Source organism: Panthera pardus, unplaced genomic scaffold, assembly GCF_024362965.1.
Source record: "Panthera pardus isolate Hobbes unplaced genomic scaffold, ASM2436296v1 HiC_scaffold_24, whole genome shotgun sequence".
NCBI lineage: Eukaryota > Metazoa > Chordata > Mammalia > Carnivora > Felidae > Panthera > Panthera pardus.
Window position 1 is genome coordinate 52,028,956 of NW_026526810.1, and position 21,242 is coordinate 52,050,197.

Sequence of the window (21,242 nt, forward strand, 5' to 3'; positions counted from 1 at the left end):
TGTTTCTCCAGCTTAATCAATGGCACAACATTAAGCACACAACACACAGTTTAGCTTGTAGCGTCAGGGCCACTGCAGGCAAAGGGAAAAGAAGACAGAACTCACTGGACTTTGCCATCTCACCAAAAGAGAAGACTTGGCTGCCACAGAATATTCCAGAAAGCCCCAGACCTAGTGCAGGGTGATCAAAAAGAGAGCATTCTAGGAAACAGCTGGCTGGCATCTGAAAGTACAAGGCCAGAAAGTTTAAAATTCTTAAACTTGCCCCTGCCAATGGCTTATTGTAGGGAGCCCACCATGGTGGTTCAGCTGAATGTGACTCTCTACCCAAAGGCTACCTCAGGCCACTCTGCCAGCCACTGGCGTGAGTGCTCCAAGAGAGGGGCAGGTTGCAACCCTCTGTGAAAGATGCCCCAGCAGTGCTCTGAGTTGATTCTGCCTTTGTGTTTCTGCTGGGAATTGAACTTGATGGAATTCTGCCATAACAAGGAACTCTGTTCCATTCCCCAAACTTCCTACCCTCCGGCCTTGGAGAAACAGCAAAGGAAGATGATTTTCTTCATTAATCGTCATAAGAGCTTTGTAGCTCAAACCCATGCATCTACCACTGGTAAATGGGAACCTGAAAGAATTCTGACTTCATGGCCAGGAGTAGGGGTCTCACCAGATGCTGGAAAATAACAAGAGCAAGATCTTTTTCTCTGGAGATAAGGGAGGTATACTAGGATTTCTTTTTCATAATTATCTGATGAGAAAAGCTATTCTTGCTTTTTTTTTTTTTTCCTGTGAAGTGGAGAACTCTGAGTTTGGATCTATTGAATTTAAAGTTATTGCCACCTAAGGTCCCTACCAGTGTATTCAAGCTGCCAACTCATAAGAACCAGTTGTTTTCATGGAAGACATGATTCTTGTTAAAAGTTCTTGTGATTTGGGGCGCCTGGGTGGTTCAGTTGGTTGAGTGTCTGACTCTTGGTTTTGGCTCAGGTCATGATCCAAGGGTCGTGGGATTGAGCCCTGCATTGGGCTCTGTGCTAAGCATGGAGCCCACTTGGGATTCTCTCTCTCCTCCTCTCTCTCTCTCTATCTCTCTATCCCTCTGCCCCTTTCCCCCTGCTTGCACATACTCTTTCTCTCTTGTAAATAAATAAATTAATTAATAATAAATACTTTATAAAAAATATGTAAAAGTTCTTTTGATTTCTATCACACAAGCACATTTTCCCCATGGCTGCCCCAGGCCCCTGCTAATACGGTTGCTGTACAGATGGAAGTGAACTCCTTTAGCCACTAAAACTCACCTGAGCTGACCACCAGGAAGTAGCCATTTGGTGCAAAGTAAAATGTGTGGAGAAAAATATTCACAGTATACCACTGTTTCTTAATATTCCATTTCAATTGCTCTGAGAGAGATAATAGTACAGGATATGCCACTTGGGATAGAGTTAAACATATTTCCTCTCCTCCCAGAAGAATTTTAGGAAGGAGTTTAAGCTCTCCCCACACTCTGGGGTGTAAATGAGGAAATCATTGGCAGCCCTTGCCCCAAAAGACTGTTGTTGATAGAGTCTTTTGAAAGACCTGGTTTGTAGCGTACCACCCAAAGATCCCAGCATGATTCATAAGTCTGCCTTGAGAGTAGCTCTTTTTGGTGAGAAATCAAAGGGTGTAAGAATCGGGGTGGCTGCCTTGGGACTGTGTTAGGAAGGAGTGCAGGGCCAGCAGAAAAGGTGGGGAGATGCCCACCTGGTACAGCCTTCCTTTGTTGAGCTGTCCACTCTCTCTTCCTTCCAATCCTACAAGGATAAGCTTCTTAAGATATTTGCTGAGAGAACTGATCTCCTGCCCTACTTCTCCTGGAAAGTATAGGATGAGCCAGCGGAAGGGGAAGAGGTGAGAAGTAAACATTGCGTGGAGGTCATAAAGGTCTGCCCTTTCTTGGAGCAGTACTGGGCCCTTTGGCCTTTACACAGGTGAGATACTTTGGACCTTATAAGATGACCTTGGTTTTGGATGCAAAATGAGACATGGTGCCACCAGAGGCCACCGTCTGAGCTGAGCTGCAGAGACCCCTGGGGATAGGCCTAGAGACTGCCATCCTGCAGAGCTGCAGATATTCTGACAGTTTTCCACAAGTCATTCTGCTCCCAGCTCATCCCGGATACTGAGGCATGTCCCTGAAGGAGAAGTTAAAGGTTTAGAAATGGCCTAATTTCCTCACGTTTTGTGAAAAATTTAGCCAACCCCCTACCTTCTAGTCCTTCAGTCATTAGCTTATTTAGTGAATAATTGTTGAGGACCTAGCCACCAGCTAGGTTCTGGGGGACGGCTCCTGCCTTCATGAAAATGACAGTCTAGAAAGGGAGCAGATAATAAACAAGTAAATCAATAAGATAATTACAGATTGTCGTAAGTCCCATGAAGGGAATAAACAGGATAAATGAGATGGTAACTGGGAGAGGCCCTTCTGTAGGGGAAAGACCTCTCTAGAGAAAGGGCATTAGAGCTGAAACCTCAAGGAGGGAAGGAATAACCATTGGAAGAGCTGCAGTCCAGGCAGAGAGCATATGGAGACACGGGGAAAATCCTTGGAGCATCAGGAAGAAAGGCCGTGGCCAGAGAGCAGTGAGAAGAAGGACTTGGGAGTTCACAGGAGGTAAGAGCTAGGGTGTATAGAGCCTGTGGTCAGAGTTTAGGTTTTATTCTGAGAGCAATGGGAAGCCACTGACTGTATTAAGCAAGAGTGGCAACCTAATTAAAGATCACTGTGTACTCACTGCCTCGTTGTTTGTAATAGCAGATTAGAAACAAATTCCATTGATATGGGGCCGGGTCAAGTACATATAGGTTCATCCCAGTGGTCTGCAGCAGTTAAAGACTATGAGGCAGGTCTGTATGTACTGCCAGAGAAAGATTCACAGGATACCCTAAGAAGCAAAAAAACCAAGAAATAGAATACAGCATAAAATATACTGCCACTATATTTTTGAAAGTGATTATATGTGTGTGTGTGTGTGTGTGTGTGTGTGTGTGTATAGGCTTGCCTGTGTATAAAAGTGTAAAATCCTACGTTAAGTATACACAAGGAGAGGCACCTGGGTGGCTCAGTCAGTTGAGTGTCCAACTTTGGCTCAGGTCATGATCTCATGGCTCATGGGTTGACGACCCACATCAGGCTCTGTGCTGATAGCTCACAGCCTGGAGCCTGCTTCACATTCTGTCTCTTCTTCTCTCTCTGCCACTGCTCTGCTTGCACTCTCTCTTTCCATCCCTCTCTCCCTCCCTCTCTCTCTCTCAAAAATATTTTTTAAAAAGGATATACAAGGAGCTGGTAAGGATCAACACAAGGAGTTGCTTCTGGGGAGGGAAACTGAGACACAGGGTGGACGGGAGGCCTACTCTTCACAGTGTCTCCTTTTGTATGTTTGAATATATTGGTATGCCTTTGTTACATATTCAGCAAAAAAAGGTAGCTTGTCTAAATCACAATCACTGTGCTGTATGGAGAGAGCACATTGAGAGATGGTGGTGGCTTGACCATGAAGTTGGTAATAGGAATGGAGAGAAGTGGGTGGATTCAAGATCTACTTTAGAGGCAGGGCCAGCTGGACTCTGTGTATTCCACACTGACTTTCCCTGCTCCCACTTGTTCAGGAAAGCTTTGTGCATTGAGATTGGAACTGGGCTTCCCTGACTCTCCTCTGACTTCTGTGACATCTTTGTGGAAGGAAGGGCTCTTCGGCTCCTTCTAGGTGCTAAGAGCTTCAGAACTCTAGAGACTATCTAACACATCACAATATGGAGGACATCATTACAGACACATGCCCTTTTCACATCCTCATCCAACTTGTAGATGATTTTTTTTAAGTAACCTCTAGGCCCATCATAGGGCTTGAACTCTCGATCCTGAGATCAAAAATCGGATGCTCTACCAACTGAGCCAGCCAGGTGCCCCTAGATGATCTTTAATGACAATCAAAACACAGTTACACTGAAGAAGCACTATCGTTTCTCAATGGAGCTTGCTTTCTTTGCAGAGAGATGCCAAAGGCCAGTACCTGTTTGACCTTCTTTGCCACCACCTGAACCTTCTTGAGAAAGACTATTTTGGGATCCGCTTTGTGGACCCAGATAAGCAGCGGGTAAGTCAATATTCAAAGCACAAATGGAGGAGAGGATTTGTCAGTAGGCTGAGTCCTTGAACTGCCATTCATACTCATGATTTTAGCCTCAAGAGTCAGGGACCAACCGGGCCCTGCAGTTGGGTGTCATCTCTTCAGATCACCGTATTAGATATGGAAGCTCACCTAGTGTGGCCTGTTGTTTCACAGATGCTGAAATGGCAGCCCAGAGGGTTGAAGTGATTTGCCCAAAGTTGTCCAGTTGGAGGCAGAGCAGCTGGGCTGGGTCATGATCTTGGAGCATAGGTCACAGGCTGAACCTCTCCTGCCTGCTTTCTAGTAAACGAGCTGAACCACCCTGTTCCAGTTAGGAAGGGCCTCACCTAAAGTGCCACGCCAATCTAGTGGGGGCAGAACAGAAAGATAACTGAACTGACATGGGCCTTCCAATGCCTTGCAAACGCTGTAGTACTCATTCTGATGCACACAACATATGTGGCTCTATAGACACAGGGCACATTCCAGACAGATAGGAAAGCAAGTCCATTACCCCCAGGCCCCAGCCTCCCTCTCCAGCTTCATCTCCCCTGACCTGTTTCCTCCAACACCATCCTCTCTTTATAGAGCCTTCACCTGTACAGTCCCCCTGCCTGGAACTTTTCTTCTCCCTGGCTTCACGTCTCCATACCCCATGCTTTTCTTCTGGCTAATTCCTCACATGTAATGTCTCAGCTTAGACTCTCACTTCTTCTTCACTTCCTCACTTCTTCCCCACTTCTTCCAGGGATTCTTCCCTAATCAACACTCCGAACGAGGGGCCGTTCCTGTGTGCCCCCATGTGCCCTGTACTACCCCTATTGTAGCATTTACACCATGCTGTGGCTGCCTGTTTGAAAACCTGTGTTCCCTGCAAAAATGTAAATCCCATGAGTGTGTGGACTTGCTCTCATCATCACTATATCCCGTAGAACTAGCAGAGGGCCTAGAATGTAGTGGATATTCAGTAAATATTTGCTGAAGGAATGATGAGTGTGTGGGTTAATGGTTTATAATGCCAAAATTTTCCCCTCCACTCGCCCAGATGTTCCACTAGCAGAAACTTGCAGCTCCTCTAACTTCTCTTCATCAGCCCTTTATTTCTGTGGGCATATAGTCTCCGGGACCCCCTCGAAGTGGGAAAGTATGCAGAAGCATCACCCTTTGCTATACCCCTGCCCACCCCCTACTCTGGTCTGCCATCCTCCAAAGACATTATCAACACGAATCCCAGAGGGCCGCCCCCCTTTTCATGAGTCCACTGATTTTCTTCACAGTTCCAAACATGGGCTCCATCTCTGTTGTCACGGGGGCCTTGGAACCCCAGAAGACACAGCCCCCCAGCAGTACCCAGGACCTCAGATAACGAATGAATGGATCCGCCCCTCCTCATGCCAGAGTCAAGTGCTGTTTTGTTCCTTGATGCTCTGAGCCACTGTGTCTCCAGGTCACATTTAGAATTTTATACTGGACACATTAGCTTAAGGAAAGAATCCAAAGGACTGTATTCCTTTCCTTCAACAAGTCCTGACCTCTTCACTGACATATTTTGGTCCTCCTGGCTCTGCAGAATTTTGAGCAGTGTCAAGGTCAGCCCCTCTCCATATAAAGGCTCTACTGTCTTGACCTAAATACTGTCCTTAGCTCTGGGCCATAGTATAAGACCCCAAAAGTGCCATGACACCAGGATGCTACATGTCCTCACATGCTGTACGTGTCCATTCACTATATAATAATGGGCTGTTTTTACAAGGGGTTTTCTTGTTGTTGTTTTGTTTTTGTTCTTGTTTTTGTTTTTTTGGTCTGAGCTGTTTCTCCTTAAGAAGGAAACCCGGTTACCCCAAGTTCTCTTTGTCTCCCAAAGAGAGCAGCTTATGAAGAAAAAAGGACAAAGTGTACCATGCTCATTATTTTCTAGTTAGGTCAGAATGTACTTGAGACATATAAGAGAGTATATGGAGGTAATAAAGATCAAAAGCAGGAGGAGACAGAAATATGAAGAAATGGGGGAGAGGAGAAATTAACATGTATGGAGTGGCAACTGTGTGCAGCGCTCTGCACTAGGTCTTTCAGCCGATGTTACTGGGCACCGAGTTGTATCAGGCACTGAGCTAAGAGCTTCACATATGTTCTTTAATCCTTAACACAGATGAGATGAGTATCCACAACTCAGATATCCATTCTCTGAATGAGTAAATAAAATCTCAGGTTAAGTAACTTGCCCAAAGCAGATGGCAGTGCCAGTCTCCATCTCAGAGCTGTCTGATGCCAGAGTCTGTGTGGTTTCTAAGGCTCCATGCTGAATTCATCATACCTGATAGTTTCTGAAGTTGTGTGATGGCTCAGGGGTTAAGGCTTGAGAGAGTGCTTGAGAGTTGTGGGAAAATTATCATTCTAGATCTACTGACTCATGGTAGAGACAGAGCAGGTAAGCTCCCCGCTCTCTTAGGGTGTGAGATCCTAAAATAAACCTCCTACCCTGGGGTAGCAGAACCAAAGCTCACATTGACCCCATCAGTGCTTGCTCTGCACGGGTCCCCATGGGGGTCTGGGGATTCTCCTGGTCCCCCTGGAGGAGATGCCCTCACTTCCCCTTTCCCCTATTCCTGGCTCAGGCCCAGGGCCCCAGCCTGCTTTCAGCCTCTCCTTTCAAGGTGGAGGCACCCTTTCAAGCCTCCAGAGCCTGAAGATTGTGCCACACTGTCCCAATGACCTAAATACAGACGGAAACTCCCCTCTGAACTTTCTTTTCTCTTCTCCTGACCCTTTCTCCCAGCCTCATGTTATCTATCAGTTTGCCAGTAATTCTGGGACCCAGATTTAGCCAGACTGCTACAAAAGGTAACTGTAACCGTCACCATATTTTTGGAATCCTGGTTTTTCTGATTTCTCTTTCAGACTGTCAAAAGCTCTTGGACAAGCTGTGAGGGCTTTCCCCTGCCTTCCCACCCCTCTCCTGTCTCCTCCAGCCTCTCCTTTCTGGAGCCCTCACTGCAGTGCAGACCAAAGTCCTCCTCAGCTCTTGCCAAGAGGAATAGACTTTTTGTTATTCAGCTCCACCTGCCTTCTGCTGAGAGTGCATCTCATAGCCTTTCCTTGTAGTTTCTGTCTTCCTTTGTTTCTTTATTTTAATCTATCAGTCAGGTGCCTGGGGGCATTCTGTTTACTGAGCCCCAGACACTTGCTGTGTTCTTCTTGCCGTACACAGTTCTGATGTGCTCCGGTCAGATGGGCCTCCTCTGCCTTCATAGGCTCAGCCTGGAACCCCAGTTGTTTCCATGCAATTTCATCTCTTGCCTTTGCTTCCCTGGGAAGCCGAGCCACGGTGGGCCTTGTAATGTGAGAAGGACCTCTTAACCACATTGAGTGGCTATAATGAGTTGCCAGCCTCGTGGGAACTCAGATCAGAGGAAGCAAGAGAGCAGAATGTCAGCCCAGATTATCCATGTGGAGCTGACGGAAGAACGGGCTCTTAGTGGGTCCATTAACTGCATGACCCACAGCCCAGCCCAGAAGGTGAGAGCTGGGAATCGCGGGAGGCCAGGATGCTGTCTGCATGGCCCTGGCTGCTTTCCTGCCAGAGGGAGGACTCTGCCAAGATGTTACACTAAATGGAAGTAGCCAGAAGAGAGGAAGATGTGGACGGGCTTCCATCGTCTGTTTGACGGCTATCCATTGAACACTATCCTAGGCATCGGTGGATGACATAGTTTTCTGCCTTCCCAGAGCTTAAGGCTAGTGGTTTTAGTCTACTTCCAGATAATCAAATCCCACTTAACAGCAGTCATAGCTCTCTGCAAACTGTCAAAGTTTCCTGATTAGCATAAAAGCAACAAGCATCCATAATGCATTGTGTGAAACATCTATGTAGAACTGGGAAATAGATACAGAATGGTCTCACTGCTTCCTTCCTGCAAACGTAAGTTCCATGGGAAAAAATGTATTTCTACTATATCCTTCCTCTATGAAAATCCAAGGGAAATACAGTACTATCCTACACATTGGTTGTGGTTAGTTATCTTATGAGACTGAGACTTTAAACATCCCTGGATGCCAAGGAATCCTGAGTATGTATGCTGTAACACAAGGGCTGGCAAGATGTTGCTCAAACAAAGATGGAGTATACACCAGCCATCCCTGCCTTCTCACCATGTATGAAATTCCACCTGTTAATACTTTCTAGAGCCATGACCAGTAGCCTCTGTCCCTACTGCCCACCCACCTCTGCCAAAAAATAGCTGGCACACAACATAAACACACACAACCCACTGAAGTCAGCATTTCCCTGTCCAACCCAGGTGGGGTTTGTCCCCATTACACATACGTGCATTCACTTGTGCCTACTGCTGTGCCAGAAATATGGCTCAGAGCTTTGGCACCCTGCTTTGGAAGGCAGCATTGCTGGGGAGGCCCAGAAATGGCATCTGAAGCTGGAACTCTTCCCCGTTCACAGCTGCTTCCATGGGGAACTTACTTCAGAAAACGCTATCACTCTCTACTCTCCAAGCCTACATGTCACAAGCTTTTGTGCTGCTTTCACCCTGGGCTACAATCTGTCCAGTCACTGAAATTGGGTAAAACAAGTTATAGTTGACACTGCTTCTCTCATTAGTGTTTTCTTCTTCTGTGTTCTCTGTTTTAGCATTGGTTGGAGTTCACAAAGTCTGTGGTGAAGCAATTGAGATGTAAGTATTCATGAGAAGATGGGAAGCCTCACCCCTGGGGAGGGTGGGACAAAACCTCCCACTGATAGTAAGTCTTGGTGACTATCCACTGTTCTGACTGTGAGCTGGCCCTAAACATGTGAGGATCCTCTTAGGATGGTTCAAGAGGCTGTGCGTCCCCGTGGGGAGGGAAGTCCAGTCGTCCTCTGGGGAGGGTGTTTCCTAATGGGCACATCTTTGTCTCTGCAGCGCAGCCTCCATTCACCATGTGTTTCCGCGTGAAGTTTTACCCTGCAGATCCTGCTGCGCTGAAAGAAGAAATAACCAGGTAAGGCTGAACTTCCCTCAGCCACTCAGATCTGTTGGGGAGGATAGGAAAGAGGCACTGGAACCTCTTAGATCCTCTATTTTGGAAGCTTCTATCTCTTATGAACAAGGAATCTTCCTAAATATAACCTTACCTCTTCTGTATTTCATTTCCACGTGCTTTCTTTACTCACCCCCCTCAGTAGAACTGGAATGGAGTGAGCTTCTTTTCTTCAAGAAGTGTGAATAATGGGGCGCCTGGGTGGCGCAGTCGGTTAAGCGTCCGACTTCAGCCAGGTCACGATCTCGCGGTCTGTGAGTTCGAGCCCCGCGTCAGGCTCTGGGCTGATGGCTCGGAGCCTGGAGCCTGTTTCCGATTCTGTGTCTCCCTCTCTCTCTGCCCCTCCCCCGTTCATGCTCTGTCTCTCTCTGTCCCAAAAATAAATAAAAAATGTTGAAAAAAAAAATTAAAAAAAAAAAAAAAAAGAAGTGTGAATACTTCATTTTAAACTAGTCATCTACAGGGGCGCCTGGGTGGCTCAATCAGTTAAGTATCTGACTCTTGGTATCAGCTCACGTCATGATCTCACAGTTCATGGGATCGAGCCTCGCATCAGGCTCTGCACTGACAGCACAGAGACTGCTTAGGATTCTCTCTCTCCCTCTTTCTCTCTGCCCTTCCTCTGCTTGCTTGCTCTCTCTCTCTCTCTCTCTCTCAAAATAAATAAAAATAAACTTAAAAAAAAAAGAAACTAGTCATCAACAAAGGGATCTGGAGTAACTATTTAATCAAAAGCATTTTTTTTTTCTTTTACCAAGGATGTGGCCCCCATGGATGTTTTTCGAGAGGGCAGGTTGCTTTCTTAGGGGATTGAAATAGACTCCAGTGGCCTAATGTACTTGAGAAATGCCGAAGTAGGACACTGAAAAATAAGCTGGGAAATACTGAAGACTTTAAATCCAAGTGGATAAACCCCAGTGTGCTAATGGATCAGGTCCGTGATAAACTCTTCATTGTGGGGATCATGCTCTGTGGCAGGCAGACAGCTGCATGGAATGAATCCTATCTCATCCAGCACCACTCGAGGATGAGAAGGAACTTTTGTGCCCACATTATCCTACAAGAGGGTCAATGAATAGGAGCTTCAAATCTTCACCAGGGTTTTGTGTATATGAGTCACATTCTCTCTGAAAGTCTTACATCCAAGATCCAGGAATGCTCTGTAACGAGGATCCTTAACTTTTATATGAGAAATATCTAATTTTGACATTAGCAAAATGTTGATGTTACCTTGTAGAGATTGGGGCCTGAGGTCAAGAGGTGATGCCAGGGAATCCTAGAACTGAGGAGACAGCTCTGCCAACTCTCCCCGCAATTCCCCAAACCTTGGACACCACAGAAATTTGGATGAGGCTGTTGCCAGTTATATAGACTCTGTCCTATAAGGCCTTGCGATCTACTTCCAGATCCTGAACTGCTTGGGGGAATTCCGAAGAAAGGAAAGAGGAGGGAAGAAGGGAGGAAGAAAGAATATGGACCTATGTTCACTTCCTGTTCCGAAGAGTGTGTCCCTAGTTTTATATCAGATAAAAGGAGCTGAAGTTTCTCTGAGAAGGAAAACGAGGAAAGGGGGAGAGAAGAGGGCAAGAAACAGGACTAAGTAATACAAAGGAAGCACAGAAGTAGGACAGGGAGGAAAAGTGGCTTCTTCACATGGGTCCCAGTGGAGGGTGGGGGGAGTCTTGCAGTGGAGTTGGAAGCATGAGGAATGTTGTTTGCTTTGGATGTTTGGGACGGTGCGTACGCACCAACTTTGAAGCACTGGGGCCAGTGAAATGTGTAGTTAGAACCAAACCTCATGCTCCTTACTGGGCACAGAAACTGCAGGTTTGGGGCAGCTGGGTGTCTCGGTCAGTTAAGTGTCTGACCTTTGATTTTGGCTCAGGTCATGATCTCATGGTTTGTGAGACCAAGCCCCACATTGGGCTCTGTGCTGAGCACGGAGCCTGCTTGAGATACTCTCTCTTTCCCTCTGCCCCTCTCCCCCACTTACACTCTCTCTCTAAAATAAATTTGAAAGAAAAGAAAAGAAGAGGAAAGAAGGGAGGGAGGAGGGAGAGATGGAAGGAAGGAAAGGAAGGAAAGGAAGGAAGGAAGGAAGGAAGGAAGGAAGGAAGGAAGGAAGGAAGGAAGGAAAGGAAATGAAAGGAAAGAAGGAAGGAAGGAAAGGAAGGAAGGAAGGAAGGAAGGAAGGAAGGAAGGAAGGAAGGAAGGAAGGAAGGAAGAAAGGGAAAAAAAAGGAAGGAGGGAAGGAACGAACGAACTGCAAGTTCTGATTGTCCACGTGGAACTGGACGTGGCTCTACTTTGCTTCTGAAAACCAAGCTCATCCACATGACAGGAGAAATCTTGTAGAGAGAGAGTGTATTTTAGAGGAGAGTAAGGGTAGAACCCCTATGAATGACAACTTAAACAGAGAGGACTTTTGGCAAAGCACTAGCCTGCCCTGCTCAGGACCCCCAGAGGATTTACCTCACTCTGAGCCTGTCCCAGCCCCTCCCCACTCCCCCTGCTCCCTGCTTTCCTGCCAAAAGAGGTGATGGTGCCAGGGCCGACCCAGAAGTCCACACTCCAGTCCATGTGTCTGGACAAATTTAACACACCTTTCTTGAGAACCCAGCACCTTGCCTCCTAACACCACACATCAGGATCGTCTGGTTTCCACCTCACTAGACCAACAGTGGGGATGACAGGGATTATTCTAACAACTCAGTGAGCTGCCAGTAAGAACACAGCAGACACATGGCTTTCTGATTTGATTAAAGGGCAAAAACACATGGTTATCTTGGCCCTTAGGAGGAGCTCTTTACACAATTTTCTAAGTCAAATGTTATTACATAATACTAATGTACAGACTCTCCTGCCCAAGAAGAAGCATAGACCTGGAAGCTCAGATCCTATTTCTGTCACTTCTTGGCTCTGTGGCCTTGGACATAAGATATTTAATCTGTCTGACCTTCAGACCCCTTATTTATAAAATGAGAAGAGTAACATCTACCACCTAGAATTGTTGGGAGAACTGACCACTACACTGGGATCTTGCACTTAGTAATACACCACCACCACCCCCCCCCCCCCCCCGCCCCCGCCAGCAAGGCTTGCACTGAGCAGAGACTGCCAGACTGATTACGTGGTCTGTGCACCCCAAGGGCTCTGCATGGGACACGAGTACAATTAGTTCTGGCTTTTCTCCTTTGCTGAGGTGAAAAAGGTATTTTTCTGATAATCCCTACTCCTCCTCTGTCCTTTTCCCCTACCAGCTAGAATCCTAACACTTAAGGAGCTAACTTTTGAGGATTCAGAGAGAAAGCCATCCCTGGTAATCAGTCATCCAAGTCCTCATGGTACAGCATGGGGACCAAGTCCAGGCCTCTCTCCAAGTCAGCCAACTTCAAAGGCACAGACAAAGGCACTGAAGCTCCCCTGCTTCTGCATACATCTGTGCTGAGCATCCTTGACTGTTTTCCCCTTGCTCTCCACCTCACCAACCTTTCTTCCCTAGAATACATCTTCCAAGCATTGTTGGGGGTGTGAACCTCAGAACGCCTGGGCCTGATTTAGAGTCTTTGTGCCTCCCCTTCCCCAAGGCATTCTGTGGAGGCCTTGGAATTAGCCGCATCTTTCTCCTCATTCATGTCTCTGCTGATCTTGAGAAAGTGGGTACCTGCCCCAGCCTCACTAATTACCCATAATTCATTCCTGGCTTAAAGTCCTCCATGCCACCTTTCTGCCAAGCCAATTTAGCTGTCACTGTTTTTTCCTAGCGATATTGGTCCTAAATTTCAATGCCATCTCAGCTATTCCCATAAAGGCAGACTGAGAGGAGGGGATGAAATAGGGAGTAAAGAACTGTGCTTCAATTTATCTCTTGGACTCTTCCCAGATGATAAATTTAGTTGCCAAATCCTGATTAATCTCTTTTGTCATTTTGTAAAGTAATAAATAGATTTTCTTGTCTGAGCTAGAGACAAGGCAGAGAAAATGGGGATTAGGCACCAGATTTAGCATTTAACAGGGACCGCAGGTGTATGAACTCTGGAAAGATCAAATAATAGAAAGAAACTGAGTGCAAATGGGGCCCCACCTTCTAAGGAAACAAAGCTGCCTGACATGTGTTTGAGCAGGTGCTCAAAAAAAAAAAAATGTTAATGGAATGAATGAATCTCTTCATGAATGGAGTTTATAGGTCATTTATTCCTTCAATGAATATCACTTGAGCCTAGCTTAGGCTAAGATGGACTGGCAAGCTTTTTCTATAAATAGTAAGTATTTTAGACATTGTGTACCATATGGTCTCTGTCATAACTGCTCGGTTCTGTCTTTGCAGTGTGAACGCAGCCAGAGACGATACCTAAATGAATGAGTATGGCTGCATTCCAATAAAATTTTTTTTTTGTTTTTTAAAGTTTATTTTTTGAGGGGGGGAGGGACAGAGAGAAGGGGACAGAGCATCTGAAGCAGGCTCCATGATGACAGTAGAGAGCCCTGTGCGGGACTCGAACTCATGACCTGAACTAAAGTCAGATGCTTAACTGACTGAGTCATCCAGGTGCCCCTAAAATTTTGCCTTATTTCATTGGAAACTCTGGTGGCAGGCCATAGTTTGCTGACCCCAGACCAAGGAATCAAAAAGAACTGGGTATAAATTCTAGGTTGTTCTTTAAGTAGCTGTGTGACCAAGCAAGCAACAGTCTCTGCAGTCAGTCAGTTTCTTCATCTATGAAGCACAATAAAAACAGTAGTCACCTCAGAGTCACTGTGAGGACTGCATGAGACAGTACGTGTTCAACAGTACAGTGTGGTGGTGCCTGGATGGCTCAGTTGGTAGAATGTATGACTCCTGATCTCAGAGTTGTAAGTTTGAGGCCCATGTTGGACGTGGAGCCTAGTTAGGACAACAAAATAAAATGAAACAAAAAAACACAGTACAATGTGTGGCTCACAACATGCACTCAGTAAATCATTATTGTTTTGTTAGTGTTTTGTATCTGTCTCTCCCCACTAGAATGTAAACTCCATTAAGAGTAGGGACTCAGTTTTGTTCCCTTCTGTATTCCCAGAACCCATGACAGTGCCTGGCACAGTAAGTGCTCAGAACTGGATGGAGGGATGGAGGGATGGATGGTGGCTGAGAGGGAGGGCAATTAGGTGAGCTAAGTAAAGGATGTACAAGCTCTCTAGAAGAATATTAAAAGTGAATTAAAAAATCATCTCTGACTCCAAGGAGTTTGCAGGCTAGTAAGGGGGAAGAAAACATTCTAAACATGATTAAAGAAAAGGGGTGGTAGAAAATAGAGGAGGCCAGGGAAAGAGTCTGATAAAGGAAAGTTGAGTCCAAAGAAAAAAAAATCTTGGGAGGGAGAAACTCTTCAGGAGACACCACTGCTTTCCTGAAGTCAGAACTTTTAATTCTGGAAATATCTGTGGATTCGTCTCTACACTTTGATATCAGAAAGCACAGTGCCACAGCCAATACCTTGGAGAGATGTACATGTCACAGAAAGATAATTTTCCTTGGCTGTCTTTTAGGTTTTCACTTGCTCTGCCATCAGATGGTCCCAATTCACACCTCCCTCAATTTAGGACAATGTTGGCATTAAAACAAAAATGGAGGTGAGGCCAGGAAGAGATAAGTAAAGTTTACCCAAAAACGTGTCCTAAGGAACAGGCTTGTCTTAAATCTGGTCTAAAGCTGATTTCTTGTTCGGTTCCGATGAGAATTTCTCCCTGATGACACAGTTCTCTTGCCTGTATTCAGGACCCCTTTCTTGCTAACTGACAACTAACTGAATTACCACGGGGGTAGGAAAAGCATCAGGCCTTGAGTCAGGAGATCTTCCTTGACTCTGATCACTGTGTCACCTCAGAAAAGTCACTCTATATGTATAGCCTCTGTTTCCTTGCCTATGAGAGAATTAGGCTCTACAGCTCCTATTCTGAGGTTCTAAGATTGGGTAACCAAGCCAGCCTGTTCATCAGGAGCTGGGGCCCTGGCAGGCGGATCTCCTGGCTGGAAACAAAGTGGCCCTAGTGGCGGTATCTCAGGCAACAAGAGAGACTTCCTTAGGCCCATGCATGGCAGGGGAGAATGTGCCAGGTTCTCTTGAGAATAGGTCTAAGAATGCTGTGGGTCACGTGGGATACATTTTCATGTCCAGCAACAGTGAGTCATTGGTTACCTCCTTCAGTGAATAAAACATGAAGCTTGATGAAAGCCACTGTAGCAGAAAAGGGAGGGGGGACCCCTAATACAACTCTGTACCCTGAAGCTGTTGGCCGATTCTTTCTTGGACTTAGTGACTTGCTGCTAACAAACAGAATAAAGCAGAAGTGATAGTGTCTGAGACGAGGTCATGAAGAAGTGAATCCTCCTGTCAGGCCTATAGATGTTGGTCTTGAGTTCATTTCTTCTTGTCATCTAAAGAATGTGCTTTGGTTTTTTTTTAGGATGTTGACTTGCCCCTCCTTCCCCTACCCCCTCCAATTGCTGCACCATTGTCTAACAATGTTCCTGTGGCCTTACCCTTGACCCCCCTGTAGATGTCCTACCTCCAAAAGTCTGAATAAACCCCACCCAGCAGTGGAAAGCCTGTTTCCTTTCCAGCTCACTGGAGGCACCTGCCATGTACCCATTGATAAAGATGCCTGATAAAGATAATGGTTCTCAGGGTGAGGAGGAGCATGTCCCCCCTGGGTGGGAAGGGAGCAAATCAGAAGGCTTCAGCAGGGCTTTTATCAAACCCAGGAGCAAGAAGATACACACAGATTCTGATGTGCTCTCCCCCCACCCCGGGGGATGTTTTCCTCACCACCACATTGAGAATCAGTGCCCAGAGCCTTGTTGTCTGTTTCAGCTATCTCCTTTAGTCCAGTATCCCTGAACTGTAGCACAGAGAGCTGTAGAAGGAGTGATATATGAACTCAGGCCCAGGGAATGATCAGTGAGTGAGGGACAAAAGATTTGCTTCCATGTCCCGCCAAAGGGACAGGGCCATTTAACAGTGACTAAGAGCCAACCTCAGGAGTCTTACCGTCAGTCCTGAATTTGAATCCTGACTCCGCCACTTCCCAGTTGTGTGCCCTTGAGAAAATTACTTAAGCCTCAGTTTCCTTATCTTAAAAAGGGGGGTATGATACAACACTGTATGTTAACTATATTGGAATTAAATTTTTTCTAAAAGGGGGGTTGGATCATAGTACCTATTTCAAAGTATTAAGTGAGAATTAGATGAGCTATGCATGCAAAGTACATTAACACCTGGCCTGGCAGATAGGAAGTGCTCAGTACACATCAGCTACTATCAGCTGTTGCTCTTGATGTCCTGCTTCTACTGAGGTGAGAGTTTTCTCTGTTTGAAGAAATGCTAGCCACAGGTTTCTATGCTTCCTTCACTGCTGTTGAGCTCAGCCAATAATTGAAGGCCGTTCCACATATGGACAGATTGGTTTGGCAAGCTGAGGCAGAACTCTTCCTTGGGCTGGTTCCTTCATGCTCCATTCCACTTAAGAAGAAACATCAGCCAGAGTCCTAGGCAGGGAGAAGCCCAACTGGCCCCTTTCTGCTGACACAGGTTTCTTTTTCAGCATCGAATGGGCCAGGGCTGGCTCCTTCCAAAACCCAACACTGGGAGGGAGGACACAGTGCTTTTGCCAGGAAGCACCGTTTCTGTTTAGAGCTACCGAAGGAAACTAACAAGTTGTTTTGAATTGAATCCCAAATCAGTTCAGGGCAAAGTACTTAAAAAAGTCTTCAGGGAAATGGAAAATATGTTTGTTCTGTGGTGCCATTTTAAGTTTTTGTTTTTAAAATTCATTTAAATTCATTTAAAATTCATTTAAAAATTTCATAGGCTTATATTACATACTTATGTCTTTAAAGAAATCAGAGAAATCCTTTATAGTTCACCCTCTCTTTTCTCTCTAGGTATTTAGTCTTCCTACAGATCAAAAGGGATCTCTACCATGGCCGTCTCCTCTGTAAAACATCAGATGCTGCCTTGTTAGCAGCTTATATCCTTCAAGGTAATGACTTTTGACAGGATGAATGAACTTGCTTTCATGCTAAGTACTGATTATATTATTTCAGTCACCACAGATGACTACTTCTTGGATATAAACAGTATCTAACTTGAAGCAGAGTCTAGGTTGGAGAGCTTCTTTGCCTAGCCTCCTTAGTCCCAGAAAGCTCTGACCACTCAACCCTAAACTGTGCCTAAGGTCTTCCTGCGGGCTTCTTTAGGTCATCATGACTCTGTTTGGGATTTCCTCCACCCTTGGTTGATAGAGTTACTGGGACTCTGGAGAGTCATCTGAATCAATTTTTCTAAGACTTTACATGCAAATCTCAAAGGTGTGAAGTATCTTGGAATTCTGGTTTCTCAGAGACCTTTCCATTCAGAGTGTTCAAAGTTGAAATGTTTACAAGTAACAGATATATTTCCTAACATGCTAATAATGTAGAGTTGAGTCTGTATCCAGCAGATTCCCAGACTGGGTTTTTTTTTTTTTTTTTTTTTTTTTTTTTGCAAAACATTGGGAAAGGTATGCACTCTTCATCTATGTGATGCCTTCTCCTTCCATGAAGTACAGGGGCTCCTGAGTGCCACTTCTAAGGCTTCCCTTAGTCCTTAGGCCTGAACTGTCCCCAGATTGTTCAGGACTACACTAAAATCATGAAGTTTCCTTCAAAGAATCTGAACTCTTAATTGGAAATCCGTGAACTCCAGGAAGCTACTTTGTGGAGAGAACCTGGGAAATGCTTGCCAAAAAGAAACTTCAGTTCATCTGTTAAGAGAAATACAATAGCTGTGTTAAGAACGTAAAAGTCAGGGGTACCTGGGTGGCTCAGTGAGTTAAGCGTCCAACTTCGGTGTAGGTCATGATCTCATGGTTCGTGAGTTCAAGCTCTTTGGGGGGGGTGGGGGGGGGGGTTTGCTGGTGCCCAGAGCCTGGAGTCTGCTTTGGATTCTGTGTCTCACTCTCTCTCTGCCCCTCCCCTGTTCGAGCTCTGTCTCTCTCTCAAAGATAAACACACATTGGGGCGCCTGGGTGGCGCAGTCGGTTAAGCGTCCGACTTCAGCTCAGGTCACGATCTCGCAGTCCGTGAGTTCGAGCCCCGCGTCAGGCTCTGGGCTGATGGCTCAGAGCCTGGAGCCTGCTTCCAATTCTGTGTCTCCTTCTCTCTTTGCCCCTCCCCCCTTCATGCTCTGTCTCTCTCTGTCTCAAAAATAAATAAACGTCAAAAAAAAATTAAAAAATAAAAAATAAAAATTACAAAATTTAAAAAAAGATAAACACACATTAAAAAAATTTTTTTGAAAAAGAATGTAAAAGTCAACACATAGCAAGTTTGACTTCTGAGAGTTCTGTTTTTAAAAAAATCACCTAACCGGCAACTCTAGAAGGTGCCTACCTAAGCTACCCAACTAGAGCTAAGCAACTCTAAGCTACCCAAAGAGGCCCCTTTCATTTTTAAAGGAGAAAACCTGGTATTAAGTGAGATTTTAAACTCTATTATTTCCTTCAGTTTTACCCTCACAACATTGAATTTTTCTTTTTCTTTTTCTTTTTTTCCTTTAAAAAAGTAGTTGATGTCCAATATTGATGTTTTCTACTTGGAACTTTCTAAATAAAATCATAATAAATGACTTCATGGCTCAAGGTCACTCTGGACTGTAGGCCCAGGGAAGCTTTTAGTCTCTTGCAGAACGATAGAAATTCCCAAGTAATTTGGAAGACACAATGAGTAGCTTTGTGCACAAGTACAATATTCAGCTGTGAGAGGAGGGCACATTTTCCTCTTAATATTTATTCTCCCCTCAAGATTTCGCACAGGCCCTGGTTGTGATTCTCACTAACGAAAGAGAAAGGACAAATATAAAGCAGCTGGCACTTCTAACATACTTTCTCCTAACATAGGCACGATGTTCCCTGTGGAGCCCTTCCTGTGCAGAGGACTGGGTTCTGATCTGCTTTGTGGAGAGTGTCATGGGCCCACCACACTACCCTATGGAAATCTCACTGATCTGAGATCCTGGCAGCTTTAGGGATGGACTCTTTGTCTCTCTACATGGGTAGAGGAGAAACAGCGCCCCATGCAGGAAGCTGGGAAATCAGCCTTAGGACATGGTGCTCCAGAACTCAAAGACCAGTTTCAGTCTTCTACTCTTGAGATTCTCTCAGAGGGTCGTGGCACCTGGTCAATGGCACCCTCAATGAATATTTACTCAAATATATTCACTTGATTTGATTTGATTTGATTTGATTTGATTTGATTTGATTTTGACTGAGAGTGGAGTTCTGAGTTTGGGTCATGGCTCTTCATCAATGTGTCCCTGCTAAAATCCTCAAAACTGACACTTTAGACTTCTGATCTGGCTCAGGCCCAAGAGGCTCTCTCTTCCTGATGCAGCTCGGTTTCTTGTGCTGCCACCAAGAGCTATGATCCCAGGACCTTTTCTCAAGGCTGAATAGATAAAGACCGTGATGCAAGCTTCTGCTTTTCTATTGGATGTTTACTTGTGGTGACCACAGAATACAGGCTTGGCTCTGGTATCTCTGCTTAGACTTGATATCACCCCAGGGTGCACATCTGGGAAAACAAAGGTGGGTTATGCTTCTTCCGAGGAGCACGCCCTCCATCTAACCCACAGCCACACTCAAGATCCACTGTTCTTTGGAAATGTGGTGTGTGCTTTGGCTTTTGCTCTGTGTGTTCATCTCTTGTTGCTTTACCAGTGCTGATTTACTGACCTCCACAACTGTTTTACTCTGCTTTCCTTTTGCAAGCGGAGATTGGGGATTATGACCCAGGGAAACACCCTGAAGGCTACAGCTCCAAGTTCCAGTTTTTCCCGAAACATTCAGAGAAGCTGGAAAGGAAAATTGCTGAGATTCACAAGACAGAACTCAGGTATGTGATACTCAGTTGAGGCTCAGGACACTCTGTCCCCCACAGCCTGAGCATACAAGCCCCATGCTGCATCCTGACTCCGGGATGTACCATTTTCAGCATTGCACTGACAGCACAACCCCAAGCCCTATAGAGTAGGCTGAAGCCCAAGGGCAAGAGGGACATTGTATTGTAAGGAAAACAGAGAGAGATTGGCCTCTGAAAAGTATTCACGTTACTAAGATAAATGATGAGACAGAGGAAGAAGCACGGACTGGGGAAAAGGAAAAAAAAAAAAACATAAACAGCAGAAGAGAAAAAAGTGAGAGGAGGCATATGAAACATGGGCAAGCCTCTGCCTTCAGTCTGTGACAGTGTGATAGGTGGCTTCTGGGTCAGGGGATGGGACTGTGCAGAGCTGGCCTAGTTCATGAACACTGGGGGTGCCCTGAGAGCTCTTGGTTCAGGGGCTGTGTCTTCAGCACTGCCTCACTCAACCCCACAGCACTGCACAGAAGGAAGGGGCAGAGAAGAGGCTGGAAGCAGGGGGCTTGTCCTCCTCAGATTCTTAGTTTTTTCAGAATATGCCACATTCCATAAAATAGCATTAATGTGTCCTTTCACCCACGTGAAATAGGATTTTCTACAAAGATTGATTTAAAGAAAAAAAAAAAGGCAACAATAGAGTGTATGGGCTCTACTTTGTGTGGCATTCTGGAGCACATATACCCCAAACTGATAAACTATGAAGAAAAAGGCCATATACACTGTAGCACTGTAAAATAAAACATATTAGTACATTACAATTTTTAGAAATCTTTGTCAATGCTGGTGTAACTACCTTTCTGGGGAAGGATAATGCCGAAGTGGGGGGAAAGACATTTCTAGCGTTAATATTAAGTTTAAACTAGTTCCTACCCTGACTCCCTGAGCTCCCCCACCCCAAAACACAAAATCCTCACTTACACTCAGAATATTCTACCAACAATTATGTCCCTAAAGCCTCCTTAGCCTTTGCAAGCAGACCGCCTGCCCAGAGCGTGTGGCAGGGACTGGCTCCCTCCCTCCCAGGGGAATGGAGACACCTAACAGAGGTAGAATCCTAGCAGCCCTCCATCCTTCTCCAGCCCCATCCCTCTCCCAGTGCTGGTGTGTCCTTGCCAAGC

The 21,242-nt window shown here is 45.6% G+C and overlaps 1 protein-coding gene across 9 annotated transcripts in view; it reads left to right on the top strand.

Moving 5' to 3' along the window:
• The window catches only part of FRMD5 (FERM domain containing 5), a 320,937-nt gene that overhangs the window by 270,035 nt on the left and 29,660 nt on the right, over nt 1-21,242 (top strand). For all 9 annotated transcript variants that reach the window (XM_019442282.2, XM_019442288.2, XM_019442286.2 and 6 more), the window contains exons 2-6: nt 4,035-4,139; nt 8,797-8,839; nt 9,068-9,146; nt 17,110-17,207; nt 19,974-20,097. In XM_019442282.2, coding sequence (XP_019297827.1) covers nt 4,035-4,139; nt 8,797-8,839; nt 9,068-9,146; nt 17,110-17,207; nt 19,974-20,097 — 449 coding nt within the window. The remainder of the gene's footprint in view (nt 1-4,034; nt 4,140-8,796; nt 8,840-9,067; nt 9,147-17,109; nt 17,208-19,973; nt 20,098-21,242) is intronic.